We start from the raw sequence: 16,483 nt of genomic DNA on the forward strand, positions 1-16,483 counted from the left end.
TGTATATAGCGTGCTTTGACCTTTTTTGTACCTTACTAGCTTGGGATTGGCCGCTGGAGCACTCTGCTCCGGGCATTGCATTGTCTCATATAAAAGTATGAAATATGAAAATCTGAAATGTCGAATCCAACTACCCTCGACGTCATTGGGTTACAATCCGGGAACTCCCGCTGAAAGACGACGCATTGGGAATTTCAAGTTTATGTTGTATATTCCCTTTAGTTCTCTATGTACTCCGTACTTCGTACTATAACACTAGTCTATATCCCAGCCATAAAAGCCCACTCGCCCCATAATTTCCCCATATTCCTTACTTTGACTCTATAGACATTCTCCTGAGTATAGAACATATCTAAGAACCCAAAATGCGTCACTTCGACACCTGGGTCCTCCGTGATCCCTACTCCATCTGGCACTACTATCCAACCGGCCAACGCTGGCGCGACACTGTCCGCGATTTAATTCAATCGCGTGCCATCTGCTCTCCAGAGAACAACCTCAGCCCACCCATAGACTGGACCTGCAATCCAACACCAACCCAATTCCAATTCCAATCCCAGCAACAATCCCCCCTCCTCCGTCTCCCCGCCGAAATCCGCGAAATAATCTGGTCCTACGTCCTCACCAACTCCCCAACCCCAAATACCAAAAACCCCCAAACCATCCACTTAGTCCAACTAAAAGGCAAAATCCGCCATGTTCGCTGTCCAACCCCGACCCTAGTGCCAGTCGCTCCAAAACACCAACAATCCCAATCCCCAAACCAGCCCACCCAATCAGATCAGCCAAACCCCTCCCTAACTCAAAACCGCCACTGCTGCCCCACAACCCCAGCCCGCTGGCGTATCTACGATGGCCGTGTCGCAGGCCACAGCGATAGACTCCTCTACCCACACACCCACTCCGATCTCCCCTCAACTCTAAGCAATAGCCACAGCGCCCTGCTCCGCGTTTGTCGAAGTATCTATTTTGAAGCAGAGACAATCCTGTACAAAGGCTCGCATTTTGATGTTGACGATTTATACACTTTCATTGCATTTGCAGCGTCGCTGTCGTCTGTTGCACGTGCAGCAATCTCACGATTGACTGTGCAATGGATGCCGATCTGGGTGCCGATGGCTGGACTCGATCATAAAGGGTCTATTTATGCGCATACGCATAGTGATGAGCTCTGGGCTAGATTTTGGAAGAGTGTGGCCTCGTTGGACGGGCTGAGGGAGTTGGGGTTGAGTTTGGATTTGGGGAGGTTTACTAGTGTTGTTGCGAGTACGGGGGAGGCAAGTATTTCGGGGCAGAGGATTCCGTTTGGGATTAAGGAGGAATGGGTGAAGCCCATTCTTAGGATTAGGGAGTTGAAGGTGTTTGAATTAGCGGTTACGGCGAGATGTGATGTGCTTGCTAAGGGGGTTATTGAGGGGGAGTTGGTTAGGGATGTTGGGCTTTTGAGGGAGGAATTGAGGGGAGTATTGTGTGCGCCGAGGGAGAGGAGGGTGAAGGGGATGATGAACAAGAGGAGGGTTAGATTGGCTATTACTGCTGCTTGATTTATTTCTTGTTTCCTATGTTTTTCTTATTTTGATACCCTCATTTACCTTTCTATACAAGCCCAAGTTTCCCTCTATACCACTACTTCGAGCACTCAAAGATAAAAATATACGTTGTAGTTGCATGGAGGTTTTAACACAAATCTGCTTGTTCAGATCCATAGGCTACATCTGTAATATATATTTCTTAATTTCTTGACTCTAACCGAAAGAACAAGCTCAATCTCACAAGCAAATATGGTGCCTCCCGAGGTCGGCTTGTCGCCAAGAAAACCCACTTAAGATGAGAACTCCAATTGCCCCGTATATCCAAACACACATTTCATTCACCCTATCTTCATCCATGGATATCTCAATTTCAACTTCAGCTTGCCTCCTGCTGGCTTCACTGCCATTACTAGTTTTCTCAGAATGGAAATCCAGATCACACACGGGTACCGGGGTATTCAAAATGCTCTCTTCCCTCGCATTCCTTAGCAGCCCATTACTCCTACCATCCACAGAATGGTCAGACTACCGCCGTCTCATCACCATCGGTCTTAGCTTCTCCATGCTGGGCGACTATTTTCTTATTCCCTCGCGCCGTGAATTCCATGGCTTGGACACCAAAGACCAAACTGGCAAATCAGAACCGCAAGGAAAAATATCTATATCTTTCCAACTCGGTATCGTCGCTTTCGCAGCAGCTCATATAGCCTACACTGTAGCCTTTCTGCAAGACTCTTCCCAGACCTCCTGGACAGCCTTTGCCGCTACCTTCGTAGCCACTATGGCCGCTGCAAAATGGTTGGGTGTCATATATCCCTCACAACATTCCTCGCTTCAGACAAATGTTCTGGACCTCGATGTCGCTCCGGATATGAAGCTGTTGGTTTCGGTTTATGCCGTTATCATTGGGGTAATGTTTGCGGCTGCTACTTCCACCTCTCCATTGATTGTTCCAACAGACTGGCTACACTCGCGAGCCCTGGGTGCGGCTATGTTTGTTGTAAGCGACCTTTTTGTTGCGAAGAATGCATTCGGGAGATCTGCTGCGCCAAGGAGTCGTGGATGTCTCGCGATATTTGTGGGTTATGCGCTTTATTTCTGGGCACAGATGGTCATCGCTGCAACAGTGCGAGAATAAGGGCGAGCATGGACTAGCACTGAGTTGGGATGTTCTACTGGCATACCTATGTAAGCTATGTCGAGGGTAGATCCCACCATGATCTTCGCCCGAGCCCAAATCTGGACTTGGCCTTTCTATGATAGGACTTGCTTCCCGGGTACACTGTACATAAGAGACTTTCTACTTTCACATCGTCCGACTATAATGGTGCCAAGCGCCCAATAAGTTGTGTCTGTCCGCAAAATTTTGTAAATTTGAGATCTGCTCATTAAATTACAAAAGGGCGACGCTTACTGCCATATTCGAACACAGATTCCCCCGTATACACACAGGTAATTTCCCGAACGCCATGTTGTGTGCTGAAATACGCTAGTCTATATCTAGTTACTTCTCCTTAAGCCTGTCAAGCTGTATTGTCCCGGAATAATACTCAATAACTCATATTGTTATAATACAGTCTCTATCCCTCTGCAAACAGCCCAAACAGAAAAGATCTGGCGACATTTTACAAGATCGCCCGCCTACTTCCCACCAATCTTCATCTACGCCTGCGAATCATGATCTAGAAGGTCACTACTCATGCTGTACTTTGTAGAAAGCTATTGGGGTCAAAAATTGATTCAATACAACTAGCTCCCACCAGATTAACCATGGGGTTCTCAGCTCTTCCACTTGAGATGATTTATCTCATCGCTGAATACTTGGAACTCGAAAGCGACATCAACGCTCTGTCACGGACAACGCGCCAACTGCACAACCTGCTGAACAAATATCTATACAAGCATAATGTCAAACATAACGGGGGTTGCGCGCTCGAATGGGCAGCTCGGCATGGGCGTACATCTGTTGCTCAAAAATCACTGGAAGCCGGAGCCCTGCTTTATGCTACAGTCAACGAGTCCATGCAGCCGATATGCCTGGCGTCTGCTCATGGACATGATGCTGTAGTCAAGATTTTCTTGGAATGGGGTGTTTGTCCGAATGGAGAAAAGGAATGGTGGCCAAAGAGGCCGTGGCCCCTTGAGGACGAACCATTTGAGAATTATTTTACCGGGGAGGATCTACTCGAGAATTTTGACTTTGACGCGTGGTTAGAGGACTCCCCGGTGAACGGGGACCAAGATCCTATCATCTTGGCTATTCGCTATGGTCACGAGTCCGTTATTCAACTGCTGCGTGCCCACGGTGGAATGGCGAATTGGGATCAGGATAAGGCCTCTGAGGCCTTAACTACTGCTGTTGAAGGTGGAAATTTAGAGATTGTGAAAACCATCGCCCGGGAATATCCCGAAACTATGAGCTACTTGGTCAGAGAAAAGAGGAGGCTACTCTCACTGGCTAAGAAGACAGAGATTGCTTCCTTTTTGGTCAATGCCGGGGTTCCTCTAGATGGTGCAGAGCCTGGTTGGCTTACTCCTTTGAGCTGTGCTGTAGAGTCCTCCAATGTGGATCTCATTCGGTTTTTGGTTGAGAGCGGAGCCTGTCCAACTCATCCATGGCCACATGGAGTCACCCTTTGGCTAATGAGGCGGGCTGCACAGAACTTTGATGGACAGGATAGGTCACTAGAAGTGGTCCAGTATTTACTTTCCCATGTCGACGTGGACAGCAAAATCAACGCTGGGGGCGAAGATATGATTATACTTCTACTAGTAGCTGCTACCTGTGACTTTGAAGAAATTATAGAGAAGATCTTGAAGACTGGGTGTCATCCAGACACTACAGCCGGGCCTTGCCCAGAATGGTTTGGGGAATCCCGCACAGCACTTTCATGGGCCGTGCAGAGGGGAAACGTCAGAATTGCTAGGCTTCTGCTTGAAAAAGGCGCTGATCCTAACAAACTCAAAGAAAGGGAAGAAACCCCACTAATTGTAGCCTGTGAGACCGGAAACATTGATATGGTGGTACTACTTCTTGAGCACGATGTTGATCTGAATTGCAAAAATAAGCATAGAGATCCCGCTCTTGTCACGGCCATACCATTCCCAGAACTGTTTAGTATACTCCTTGAGAGAACAGCAGATTCTCAGGTAGCCTTCGATCATGACGAGTTGAACCTGATGGAAATTGCTGTGAGAAGCGGAAATGTTGCCATGGTCCAAATGCTGCTCGATCGGGGGTTTTCATTAGAAAGGCCCCGAGGAGTGTCAGAAGTGACAACCATGGTAAGTCAAGCAGTCAGAGGAGGTGTCGCCATGCTTGAATTCTTGCGTCCATATGGTGTGGTACCAGTTGCTGGCAATGCCGAAGCACAAATTGCACTGAGATGCGCCATCCGGGCGGGACACACGTTGGTCACGAAATATCTCCTCGATCAAGGGTTCGACCCAAATCCAACGGCTTCTGAACTTCCATCTTTCACTGAACATCCTGCCTCCTACCTGGGAGACGCAGCAAACGCTGGTGATCCTCAGGCAGCAGCAGCGACTCTTGACGTACTACTATCTCATGGTGCGAATATAGACAAATTGGATACATTTTATGCTTCGAGGCGCTCCGTTGGTCCTTTCATGTCGGAAGGTCAGCTGACTGTCCTTCGACTTCTCCTCGAACGAGGGGCTTCTCCTCTGCCCGAGCATAAGTTTGGCTCATCAGCGCTGAAAGTCGCTGTGAAAGCAAATAGCAAAGAGGCCATTGATCTCTTGCTATCCTTTACCGATGTACATAGTCTTTCCCTTAATGATCTGCATCGCAACTTGCTTTTGGCTGAAGGGATATTAACCGAGTGGGACAAATGGCACTTGTCAGCGGCTCGGTATACCATCAGGCTCTGGAGGCAACTTTATTGGCGCAAGAGGCATCCGGTGCCCGCATGAAGACTGTGTACATACTAATACACGAGTTGTACGTGCTGTAAACTAGTCATACCAAGCCTCTTAAACCTATTTTGATATTCTTTATATATAGTGTCTTTTTAACGTGCTTCTCACACTTCTACATTATTTAGAATTAATATTAGCGTTTCATACCTATATTATATATTATGTAGTGCTCTTATCTTCAACTTAGCTAGTTCAAGGCTTGAGGAAAATGGAAGTTCTGAAAAGATATTGGGTACACGAGTACCCGTTTGCATAAGAATTCTCAATGTTGACATGATATCTAATCCTATAAACTACATATGTATGTATATATATACCTATTTATCTATTCAGTACATACATTATCACCAAATGTGATATAATACCTCAAATTTTATATACTACAGCGCTGTGCTTGAAGAGTTATATCACAGGTATAGAGGTATTGATAGAATGAATATCAAATATCAAAGCTAGTATGAGGCACGGCCTACATGGCTCACTTTTAGATTTGAATTGTGCCATGCAGAGGGATATGGTATATGATAAATGCGATGAAGAATTTGGAACTATTAGTTGATGGAGTGTTTAGAAAGCTGGGACGGGTCTGGAAACTGGGATATCACTTCCGCAGGACTTCACCACTCACTTGATTCCCCCAGTGGTCTTCCCTTCTTCACAGACCAGACACCATGCCCCGCATTCTGCGCAACGTTCACGGTCCAGCTCTTCAAAGCAGGGGCCTGTCCAACACAACCTTTGACTATTTGATTGTTGTGCCTCGACCTAAGGTGGCTATTTGAAGGAAAATGAGGACTAGACTCTCTCGCCCGAGGAAACGTTGACCGTGCAAGTTCCACAGAGTTGAAATTATGCGAGTTGCATTTGAGAGGTACAGAGACATCATGGCTGCCACTTCTGCAGATGTTTGAAATTGACCATTCGCTTTTTCTTTCCTAGACCATCGTGAAAGTCGTGCAAAGACGCATGGATTGTATCCTATACAAATTGCCATCAGGTAGGAGGAGACACGATCATCGATTTGAGACATAGGCCCCATCGAGGAGTTGTAGTTCAGTACAAGATGTTATATATGGTATAAATCATAATTATAGCTGGTAAATAATGGCTTAGCCTGATAAGAGGATGGAGTGGGCAGGTTGGAATACCCATGAGAAGGGGATTGGCCTTTTATTTATATGTGCTCGCTTGGAAGAAGGCCTGGCCTATATGACAAGAAAACAAGCAAACACGCACAGGTTGTGCAAGTGATTGCAGTCATACAAGGTTTTCGTTGAAATATCTGGATGGTGGTTCCAATGATATCCAGTATCATTCACAGATCAAAATCCAGGTGCCTTCGTCTATACACTAAGGTGTATACCCAACTTCAAGTCCTCTGAATAGGCACTAGGTAGAGCGGATAACCTATCCTCTCTAGGTGGCAATAGGAGCTAAGGTTGTATGTAGATTAGAGCTACCAGGCTCACGGGTTAATTTCTACATCATGTATCAAATGCAGTAACCTCAACGTTTCAATTGACAACATCAAAAACATTAAACAAAAGCCATCTCGAACTATATGCAGTCCATATCCAGACAGACAGACACAATCAAGGCCAGGGTCATGTACCTCGATCAGCTGTCCGTCAATTCCACCTTTTTTTTTATACATGAACTAAAACAAGCAGTGGGGTGAGGGGAAGGGAGGAAGGAGGGAGGAAATAGCCTTGGAGGATAGACCAAGATCGGAGATCATGATCAGATGAAAGGAATCAGATCAACTGACAGCAATCACCATCACCACCAAACCAAGACTCTATATAAAGACATCAAACAGGAAACACGTTCATTGGAAGAGTATTAGGGGGAAGGAGGAGCGTCCAAAAGGTCGAACCCTGGAGAACCAAGGGAACAAATCAAAACAAAATAGAAATATCAAAAGACAAAAACACTGTATCGAGGCCGAACTAGCCAAGTCCAGCGTACAGCCCATTCACATAGGAAAGAAGACACCAAGCGCCCGACATAGGAAAAACCGCCAGTTACGGCACAATTTGAAAGTATAAGACATGAACCGAATGCAAGATGAAAAGATGAATACATATGTAAAGGAAGGGGGGGGGGGAAGATGTGTTGGGGACGAGTGGGGTAGATTGCGGCTACAGGGAGAATGGCACGCCTATGTACCACCCAATTTGTAGCTTTGTCGGGTACAATGTGGCTTCAAGGGCAGTAAACATATTTACTGTGAAGAGACGTGACCGGCACGGCCACGCACCTCCTCCTCGTAGCCATTGTTGTGCTCGGACTCAGGATCTTCGTCGGTAGGACTTTGCATGCCGCTGGGGTGATCCTGGAGGGATTGACGACTGCGGGCCATCTATATCAAGCATATTAGTACGAGTTACACTAGATAAAGCTGCGCTGCATATACAGCGATTATAGGATGTGTGACTTACCCAAGCACGCACACCTCCAATCAATCCGAGACTGTAACCAGTAGCGAAATCCTCATTGCGGCGAGAGCCCATGGGGCTATCTGAGCGATTAGGCACATCTGCACCCACACGCGACAGGTGCGACTTGCCGCCACCTGTAGGGCTGGTGAGGGGCCCGCGCATTCCCCAGTCCATGCTGTTGCGGCCGCTGGGCGCGGGACTGTTAGGACGGCTGTTCTGCCAGATCTGGCGCAGCTCGCGGCCGAGCTCTTGACCGGTCATGGTCCAGTTATTGCGAATGTTATCACGCAGCTCGACGACATGACGCTTGATCTCGAGCTCGTTCTTCTTCAACCATGAGACGTTAAGTTCTTGACGGGAGGCGCCGCGCTTGAATTGACGGGAGATGTACTGGTCGTAATCGCGGACAACCCTGCAAATAGATATGTTAGTATTGGTCCGTTAGATTCGTTGTTATGGAAGACGGAACATACCGTGTGATGATACCAGTGGTGCTGACACCCTCTGTACGCTGCGTCACCAGGAACTTGCCCTGGGACTTAATAGGCCCGTAAATGTCATCACCCTCAGCAGCCTCGTAGGGCAGATCGTCATGGGCAACGTAGTCAATCTTGTGCTCAGCCAGGAACTCCGGTGTCACAATCCACGGACAGCAGGGGATAACCTCATCAACCCACTTGCAGTGACGGATAGTCTCCGCACGCTCGGCGCCGCTGAGCACAGTCAGACCCTTGCGCATGTGTGTCTCCTCATCGCCAGTAACACCCACGATAAGATAAGTATCGGGGAAAGCCTTTTTAGCCTGCTCAAGCTGTCTCATATGACTATAAATTGATAGTCAGCCACTATTACCCAATCGAGCAGACCTAAAACCTGATGTGGAAATTGGGGCTGATTGTGGACATGGGGGCCGAAACTGGAACTGGAACTAAATCCGCTCGTGTGATCACATACCCAAGATGGAACAAATCGAAAACACCATCCGCGTACACGCGTACCGGGCGACCGGTTGGGGGAGGATTAGTCTTGTAACCGACGGGATCCTGCAAGCGCCCAAAGACCGGAGGTGCCATTTGCTCCTCTGTAACAGGCTCATCATCCTCGGGCAGATCGATATGTAAACCGGGGCGCGTCCGAGGACCACCTTCAATATCGCTGCTGGCGACAGTCGTCTCAGATGGCTCACCCGGATCTTCCTTGTTGATGGCCCCATTTACCTCGGTGTGGCTTGTAGCATCGGCGGCAGACTTGCGGGCGCGCTTAGAAGAGTGACGTGCGCCATTGGCGCTGTAGGAGCTGACATTGGCGGGCTCTGTTGAGTCGTCGCCGCCTTCTTCGCCAGACGCGTCGCGTGAAGACGGCTGGAGGTCAGCTGTGACGTTCTTCGGGACGGGCGCGGGAAGGTGAGAGGCGCTGCGCTTGCGCTTGCCGGCGGGGGAGGTAGATGGCGACATTGTGATTTCGGCCCTGGAGAATAAAGAAAGATTTCTTCCGAGGGGAATAAGTGAAGAGTTGAGGATTGAGGGAATAGGGAGAGAATTAATGCTGAACCCTGAATGACGGCAACCCGGTTTCAAGGGAGACTGGTAATTTTCTGTTTGGGGAAATAGTGGGGGCCGCAAGCTCCGCTGTCGTAAGCCCACGGTCCCTGGTGGACCTGTGGGCGGTGTCAAAGAGTCAACGGGGTCGAATCTTACAATACTAAGAATTGCAAATCTGTATTTTGTATTGCAAAACCAAATCTTGGCATTATCTTAGTTATACTGACCACGTGTGGGTTTGTCCCTTTTCAAGGTACAGGGGTAGAGGTAGAATAAAGGCACTAGATGTGTATGGACCTATCAATAGATTAAATAAGAAATTGATAGAAAACTTCCATTGCTGCCTTTGAGTTGTCTACAAATAAACACTCATGCACGGTTTTCTCTCTCAGAACTCTGTTGCTTAAAATAGAACATCTACCAAGGTACAAAGAAAACGCTCAATGCATCAGATATACGCCAAAGGGTATGTAAATGACCATTGCCATTGCCCATTGCTCACCTTGACGAAACCTCAATCAATACACAGCTCTACCAGCTTGCGCCCCTAGCAAGTACTCATTCTCGTATAGACCAGACCCGTAGATCACAGTGACCATAGGTAGGGAATAGACATGGGGATTAGGAGGGAAAAAGAGCCCGAAAAAAAAATAAAGGAAAAGAAGATAGGGAAGTGTAAGTAAATGGCTCGTTAATAGCGGGCATTTTCTGCGGTATCTTGTTGTGGTGATGGCATAAAGTAAGAAACGTGTTCATGAGGCCCATTTGGCTCCCGACGAAGGGCTCTCTTTCAAAATCGACCCTCCATGGAAATTCAAAGCTCTTGTCTTTCATCTCATTCAATTCCCTGTGGGTCTCTTTGCCGCATTTCCTGTCTCTGACAAATATCCATTTCAAGTCGAAGGGGTTTAAAAAAAGGGTGTAAACAGGCTCGGGACCAGAGCCCAACGATAACTAAGCGCAAAACAAAGAAAGGGGGAGGAAAACAGGGCATAGATCGTGGAATCAGGGGGGAAGGGTCGTTGACAGTGGGCAAGGAAAACAAAACCAGATTGAAACCAAAACAGGTTGGACCAATCGATAGACTGTTCGTATCATAGTCTACGATGAGGACTTCTCTTTCTCGACGTCAGTGGAAGCCGGAGATTCGGATATTTGTGCAGAAGCTCCGCTGGCATTCTCCTGTTTCCCTTGAGGACCCGGAGTGGCCTGGCGGTCGTTCCGGGCATCCGATCCATGCTGCACCTGATTGGTAAGGTCCTCATCCTCCTCGGTCTGGTCAAAAAGCTCGTCGTCGTTCTGGTCCGGAATGACCTCAGTGCCATCACCTAGGAGGATGATGCGGCCCGAACGGACACTAAAGCCACGGGAACGCTCCATCTCCACATCATATTCATCCGGATTATCCTCAAACTGGCTCCGGATCCCGGGGCCACGGTACTCGGCTGCACGAACTGACCGTCAGCACGAAGAAGTGGGGACGCTTTCGGGTTCCTCGGGAGACTTGCCGTACTCGGGCGGAGCACAAGGTCCATCCCCGTTCGCAACCCGCTCTGCAATCTGGTTATACCACTCCTCCTTGGTCTTGCCTTGTAGAAGTCCAATGACGGTCATAGTCATGTTGTCACATCCAACACCGCCGGTTTCACTGTTGGAGGCGAGGCAGTTGTCCATCATGTTCTCACAGATCTGGGCGAGGGGCTGCTTGGCAGCAATGCCTCTGCGGACAAACTCAACCACAGCCTGGGAGGACTGGCAATCCCAGATACCTGTAGGCCGATTAGCATTTAGACTGGCGAGAGGGAGCAAAAAGAGAAGACATACCATCACAGGCAATCACCAGGAACTCATCATCATTTGTCAGCTCGTGAACAGTCACATCGGGGTATGCGGTAACGATCTGCTGTTCGGGGGAGAGCTCAGGGCTCTTCTTGAATTCAAAGTCACCGATAGCACGGGACAGGGCAAGGTTGCCATTGACGCGACCGAAGTCAACGAAGCCACCAGCAGCGGTGATACGGGCCTTCTCGCCTGTGATAATTATTTGTTAGTCCCCTGTTATATTTCATGTAGCGAACTCTATGATCCCATGTACTTACCCTCGTTCTGAGGCTTGTGATCGAATGAAAGGGGCTTTGCACGTCCCTTAACACCCAAGACGGATCGTGAATCACCAGCGTTGGCCTATAACCAGTCAGTCTGAGCCTCTACAGTCCAATGTGATTTGAAATCATAACATACCACCCAGATCTTCTTCTGTGATATAATGCTTGTGGAAGCAGTACAGCCAGACACTTCCTCCTCATAACGAGGGTCTAAGCTCAAGTCAGCAATCTAGCACGTGGTACCTGAGAACAAGAAGATAGCACAGACCTTCCAAAATAGCCCTATCGGTCGCCAAGAAACCATCCTTCATGGCCTGTTCAATATCACCCTTGGCGAAAGCATCCTGTCGAGAGACGATCTTGTGCAGGTTCTCGCCAGTGAATAATGCCACCTTGTCTCCACCGTGGCCATCGTAAACACCAAAGAACGCGAGGCGGTGTTCCGGATCAGTCGGTTTGTCGTTATTGCCAGTGAACTTTGCCTGGAGGTCAAGGATTGTAGCGTGGGCATCCTCCATGCTGATTCGCCAGCCCTGCATGGCCGACACACCATACACACAGCAGTCATCCCCGCCTTCGGACGATGTCTATAACAAGCGAAAATAACATGTTAGTTACACTCCATACTTTTCCACGGCATATGCAAGGCTGCCTGGTGAGATTGCGACACAAGTTTCGTTGCTGGTCGAGCCACCCTCACTACTCAGCTGGACTACCCAAGACCCCGCATGGCAACCCGAGGAAGATTCCTCCGAGCGACAGCACGGACTATCTGTTCAAATGGAAGACGTGACTGAGAGACTCGGTCCAGAATCCCTAATCTGGGGTATGATGGGAGCCAAGAAAGGGGGTGTTTGGAAGGCATAGAAAACATATTGTTGGGTCACAATGGCCAGTGTGGGGTGTGAATCAAGAAAGCGAAATATCGGACTCACCTTTTCGACCACCGGCTCCGATAGGGTTTGACCCATATTGGCAAAGATTGAATAATTCGGGGGAGGTGATGGAATCGAGGTTTCTGGATCGAAGTGTGGAAAATGCTGGAGGTGCTGGAGGGAAAGGGTCAGATGAGGGCGCAGGGCTTTCAGCGCGTCTGGGTCCCGCGATAAGTGGGGAACAACGGATGACGATAGATCTCTTGCCTTTGCACTTGGATGTTTTAGAAGACAGTAGCGATTTTGTAAGGAGACAAAGATTGGAGAAACAATTTCAAGGAAGCTAAGAGAGAAAGTCCGAGTCCTGAGAAGATCATCGCAGAGATTTCCTGGTATTGCGTTTACCGCTTTTGTTACGCCTTGCTCTATAGAGTCACGTGAGGGGATCAGATTGGTTACTAGACGGAGTTTTGGGAGAAGATTGGGATTAGAGAGAATTTCTTTGGGCAAATAAGTCTTTAGCTTACATATCAAGATATGATCTATACCTAGTAACTTGTATCTTCAATTTTGTATCTCATTGAGGCTGAGCGGAAAGTAAACAGGGACTATGTAACTAGTCACTGTAGTCACTGTACAGTCATGCCATGCTATTTAGAATGCCTGACTTTCAAACTTGGAAAACCTGCACTCTATTTGTAGGGAATAACTTCCTTCAAAGGTCTTCTCATTCCGCTCATGAGCCATGGACTCTATAGTGTTCCACGCTTATTAGAGGTGACTACGAAGGCGGATATCGAGAGACCCAAGCGGTGAACCCGATGTTGTAGAAGCCCGATCGCTATGCATGCATACACCTAAGCAACATTAAATCATGTAGAAATGTTATTATTCGCTCTAAAACTAGACCAACGAGTAAGAATTCACCAAAATGCCAACCAATCAACCATAGAAAAGCCAATGGATATCATGCAATGCCCGAGAACGCCAGAAACAAACAGATGGAAGACAGAAACAGATAGAGATATAGAAATATACGACGGGGGAAAAGACGGCGGAGCCAAAAATCAAACAAATGCCAACTCTCCACTACTAGCTATAGGAAGACCCCGATTACCGTTACCAGGACTCTTCACCGGCTGCGGGGCCTGAAGAGGCGACGACAACCACCAGGGATGATCGGGGCTCTTATTAGAGCTGACCTTGCGTGACAGATGCTCATCCAGATCCGAGATCATAGACGAGCTGTGCGGCATAGCGTTTTCATCATTCACTTTCTGAGGCTGAGAGTTGCCCTGACTCTGGCCCTCCAACTGCCGACCACTGCCCATACTATTCTCGCTCCAGTACCGTGGCAGCGGAGAGATGACACCGCGGTAGTCTTGTGCAAGGCTTAGCTGGCTCTGTCCATATACGCTGCCCTCCGCAAGAGGGAACAGACCGGCCTGGTGGGTGTTTTGATAATGGGAGAAGCGGTTGTTGTTTTCATCACCGTATTCCGAGGCCGAGATCGCAGTCGACACGGGCCGTTCTCGGATAGATTGGCGAAATTCGTCGCTGAAGGTTGACTCCGAGACGGTGTCGGCGCGGCTACGGTCGCCGCAGTTTCGATCAAGCGCGCGCAATCCGGAGGAAGCTCGTCGGCTGATTTGTGCGGAGAAGAGAGGGTTGGAGGAGTTGCGGTGCTTGGCTCGGCTATGGACAAAGGCTTCCAGGGAATCGGCTTCGGAGAGGATGGATCCCTCGGGCTCGACGGTACGCAGGGTCATGCGCTTGTAGTTGTCCGGGATGCTGGATGCCATGCTGTGGCGCATGCGTGCTCCTGGCGGACGCGAGAACATTGGCGCCATGTTTGCTATGCTGGTCTCGTCGCTCATCATTGAGGCTCGCGCGTTTTGCCATGATGTCTGCACAACGCCGTGGCCGGGAGGCCCGAAGCCGCCAGCGCCATGGCCGGCTCCGCTGAATCGTACGGGCAGTCCAGAAGCAATGCAGGAGATACCGCTCGAGCGCTTTGAGTATCTCTTGGACTTGGATGATTGCATAGATTCTCGCTTCATGGCTCGCGGCTGGATCGGCTTCAATGGCTCTCGTCGGGACCGAGTGGTGGTCTTACGACGCACGGGGCTGTTCGAGTATGAGAGGCGGTTGTTTTGCTTCCTGGAGGGAGAGACGGTTTGAACGGTGTTATCTTCTTGGATGATAGAGTCTCGCAATGGGACAAAGCCACCACGAGTAGGAGATTTGCGAGCAGGGGAGCGAGGGGGAACAATGGGCTCAGGGATAGTAAAGCTAACTGGGTGTTCCCGTTTATCAAATGATGACACATCCCATACGGGGCCAAGTTCGAGTTTGGGAATCGATGATGGGGTGATAGGACTCATCCAATCTTCGGAATCCTCATCGCGAGAAGGTCTTTCTGCCACAGATGGCTGGCAAATAGGAACATCTGGTCTAACAGGTCGTGGTGGAGCAAGCTTGCTGTCGGATGAGCCATCTTCGATCGTGGGCGAGTTCTTGCGGCTACGCCAGCAGCAGAATACAATCAACAAACTCAGAATTACCACAAATGGAATCACGATTGAGATGGCGATGATGCCAGCCTTCTTGTGGTTGGAGCTGCCAGAATTGGTGAACGGATCGGTGGGGTTCGAATGTGTGTCCGAGGCTTTGAGAACATCGATAATGAAATCCATTGTGTCTTCGGTTGATTCTTGGTGTGCAGTAAGAGGAATGGTGAACTTCCGGGGATCCATGTCGTCCGGAACGTGTCCATAAAGAGTCTTGTTGTCCGAGAAGTAGGTAAGCCATGTGAGGTTGCTGCCCAAGTTGACCTCCAATTGCACAGAGTCATCAGTGACGATAGACTGGTTGAACACGAACTTGAAGTCTTGGCCAATGGCTGCCTCACAGCCATCGACGGTGTCAAGGAACAGCTTCAAGAACTCCAAGCGAATCATCAGGTGCGCTTGATCCTGGAAAGAGTCTGTAACGGCAATAGTGATATTCTGGTTCACGGCATCCTTGGGTGGTGTCCCACTCAACGCGATATTGTCCTTATCCAACTTCAACCAGTCCGGTAATTCAGCATCGACGTTTGCCAGCTCCTTGATAGTAGTTGGCGAACCATCCATAGACAGAAAGCTAGTGAATTTGGGGCTATTGAACTCTTCTCCTCTCGTAAGGTTGAAGGTCTGGACAGTCTCGTTGAATGTCAGTATATGGGGACCGATCGAGAGTTCAAAGGTCAAGTTGGCCGCACTGAACCCAGCTACATCTGATGCGATCAGCTGGAAAGTAAATGTTTGAGGCCCAGCGCCTGGAAAAGCAGGGCTATTTCCAACAAACTTTAGGGCTGCCGGGTCGAAGTTGATCCAGGAAGGCAGGGGAGCGTTGTGCGGCGAGGTTCCGTAGTAGATCGTGGAAGGATGCGTGTTATCGAAGGTATCCTGGTCGAACTCAATTGAAAACGGACGACCGGGATGGATGAAGAGCCTGGCAGGGTATGAGACCGGTCCGAATTTCTGTAGTTGAGGTACAAGCGGCTTGTTCACCGTCGGTCCCTGGTCTGCCGTCACGATTAAAGTAACGTCCATGCTGTCTTTTTCCGACCCATTCGATGCCACAAGCTTGAAATCGATGGCGCCACTGTCGCCTGAATGTGGCGTTCCGGACAGTGTAAGACTGCTGCTGTCCACTTCGAGCCATGATGGTGCATTTAATAGCGAGTATTTAGTTTTCCCATCACTATTAGAGAAAGTACTTTGGGCGAATTCAAATTGGAAAGGCTGTGAAACTCGGGCAACTGGTGGTAATTGCGCGTTTATAGGATAATTGGCAGACAAGGATGCTGCACTGGTGATTGACAGGAAAGCCAGCATGATGGTGAGAAAGAACGCCATTGTTGAGAAATGCGAGCACACTGGAACTGTATATAGCTGGAAAAGACACAGCTAGCTCACCGATCACCAACAGCGATTCCAATCCCACGGCAAAAGATTATGAAAGTAATCAAGAAGGAAAGAAAGAGATTTAGGATGAAGATGA

At 48.8% G+C, this 16,483-nt stretch overlaps 6 protein-coding genes across 6 annotated transcripts; 3 read left to right on the plus strand and 3 right to left on the minus strand.

Annotated features, from left to right (window-relative positions):
* Window positions 1-365: 365 nt before the first annotated feature.
* N7479_009789 (uncharacterized protein) lies at window positions 366-1,544 on the plus strand (the record flags this gene model as incomplete). Its single annotated transcript, XM_057257482.1, has 1 exon — window positions 366-1,544. The coding sequence occupies one exon, from the start codon at window positions 366-368 to the stop codon at window positions 1,542-1,544; it is 1,179 nt and encodes a 392-aa protein (XP_057104940.1).
* A 451-nt stretch (window positions 1,545-1,995) lies between these two features.
* N7479_009790 (lysoplasmalogenase) lies at window positions 1,996-2,670 on the plus strand (the record flags this gene model as incomplete). The annotated part of the gene is made up of 1 exon (XM_057257483.1): window positions 1,996-2,670. The coding sequence occupies one exon, from the start codon at window positions 1,996-1,998 to the stop codon at window positions 2,668-2,670; it is 675 nt and encodes a 224-aa protein (XP_057104941.1).
* A 632-nt stretch (window positions 2,671-3,302) lies between these two features.
* N7479_009791 (ankyrin repeat domain-containing protein) lies at window positions 3,303-5,468 on the plus strand (the record flags this gene model as incomplete). Its single annotated transcript, XM_057257484.1, has 1 exon — window positions 3,303-5,468. The coding sequence occupies one exon, from the start codon at window positions 3,303-3,305 to the stop codon at window positions 5,466-5,468; it is 2,166 nt and encodes a 721-aa protein (XP_057104942.1).
* Window positions 5,469-7,698: 2,230 nt separating this feature from the next.
* N7479_009792 (choline-phosphate cytidylyltransferase) lies at window positions 7,699-9,369 on the minus strand (the record flags this gene model as incomplete). The annotated part of the gene is made up of 4 exons (XM_057257485.1): window positions 7,699-7,836; window positions 7,916-8,327; window positions 8,389-8,739; window positions 8,870-9,369. 4 exons carry the CDS (start codon window positions 9,367-9,369, stop codon window positions 7,699-7,701), a joined length of 1,401 nt encoding a protein of 466 aa, XP_057104943.1.
* A 1,188-nt stretch (window positions 9,370-10,557) lies between these two features.
* On the minus strand, window positions 10,558-12,532 carry N7479_009793 (PP2C family serine/threonine-protein phosphatase; the record flags this gene model as incomplete). Its single annotated transcript, XM_057257486.1, has 7 exons — window positions 10,558-10,901; window positions 10,983-11,225; window positions 11,281-11,487; window positions 11,556-11,640; window positions 11,698-11,771; window positions 11,830-12,148; window positions 12,497-12,532. 7 exons carry the CDS (start codon window positions 12,530-12,532, stop codon window positions 10,558-10,560), a joined length of 1,308 nt encoding a protein of 435 aa, XP_057104944.1.
* A 971-nt stretch (window positions 12,533-13,503) lies between these two features.
* N7479_009794 (putative transmembrane glycoprotein) lies at window positions 13,504-16,338 on the minus strand (the record flags this gene model as incomplete). Its single annotated transcript, XM_057257487.1, has 1 exon — window positions 13,504-16,338. The coding sequence occupies one exon, from the start codon at window positions 16,336-16,338 to the stop codon at window positions 13,504-13,506; it is 2,835 nt and encodes a 944-aa protein (XP_057104945.1).
* Window positions 16,339-16,483: the final 145 nt, after the last annotated feature.

Source organism: Penicillium vulpinum (assembly GCF_028829585.1).
Source record: "Penicillium vulpinum strain IBT 29486 chromosome Unknown utg000004l_segment0_segment0, whole genome shotgun sequence".
NCBI lineage: Eukaryota > Fungi > Ascomycota > Eurotiomycetes > Eurotiales > Aspergillaceae > Penicillium > Penicillium vulpinum.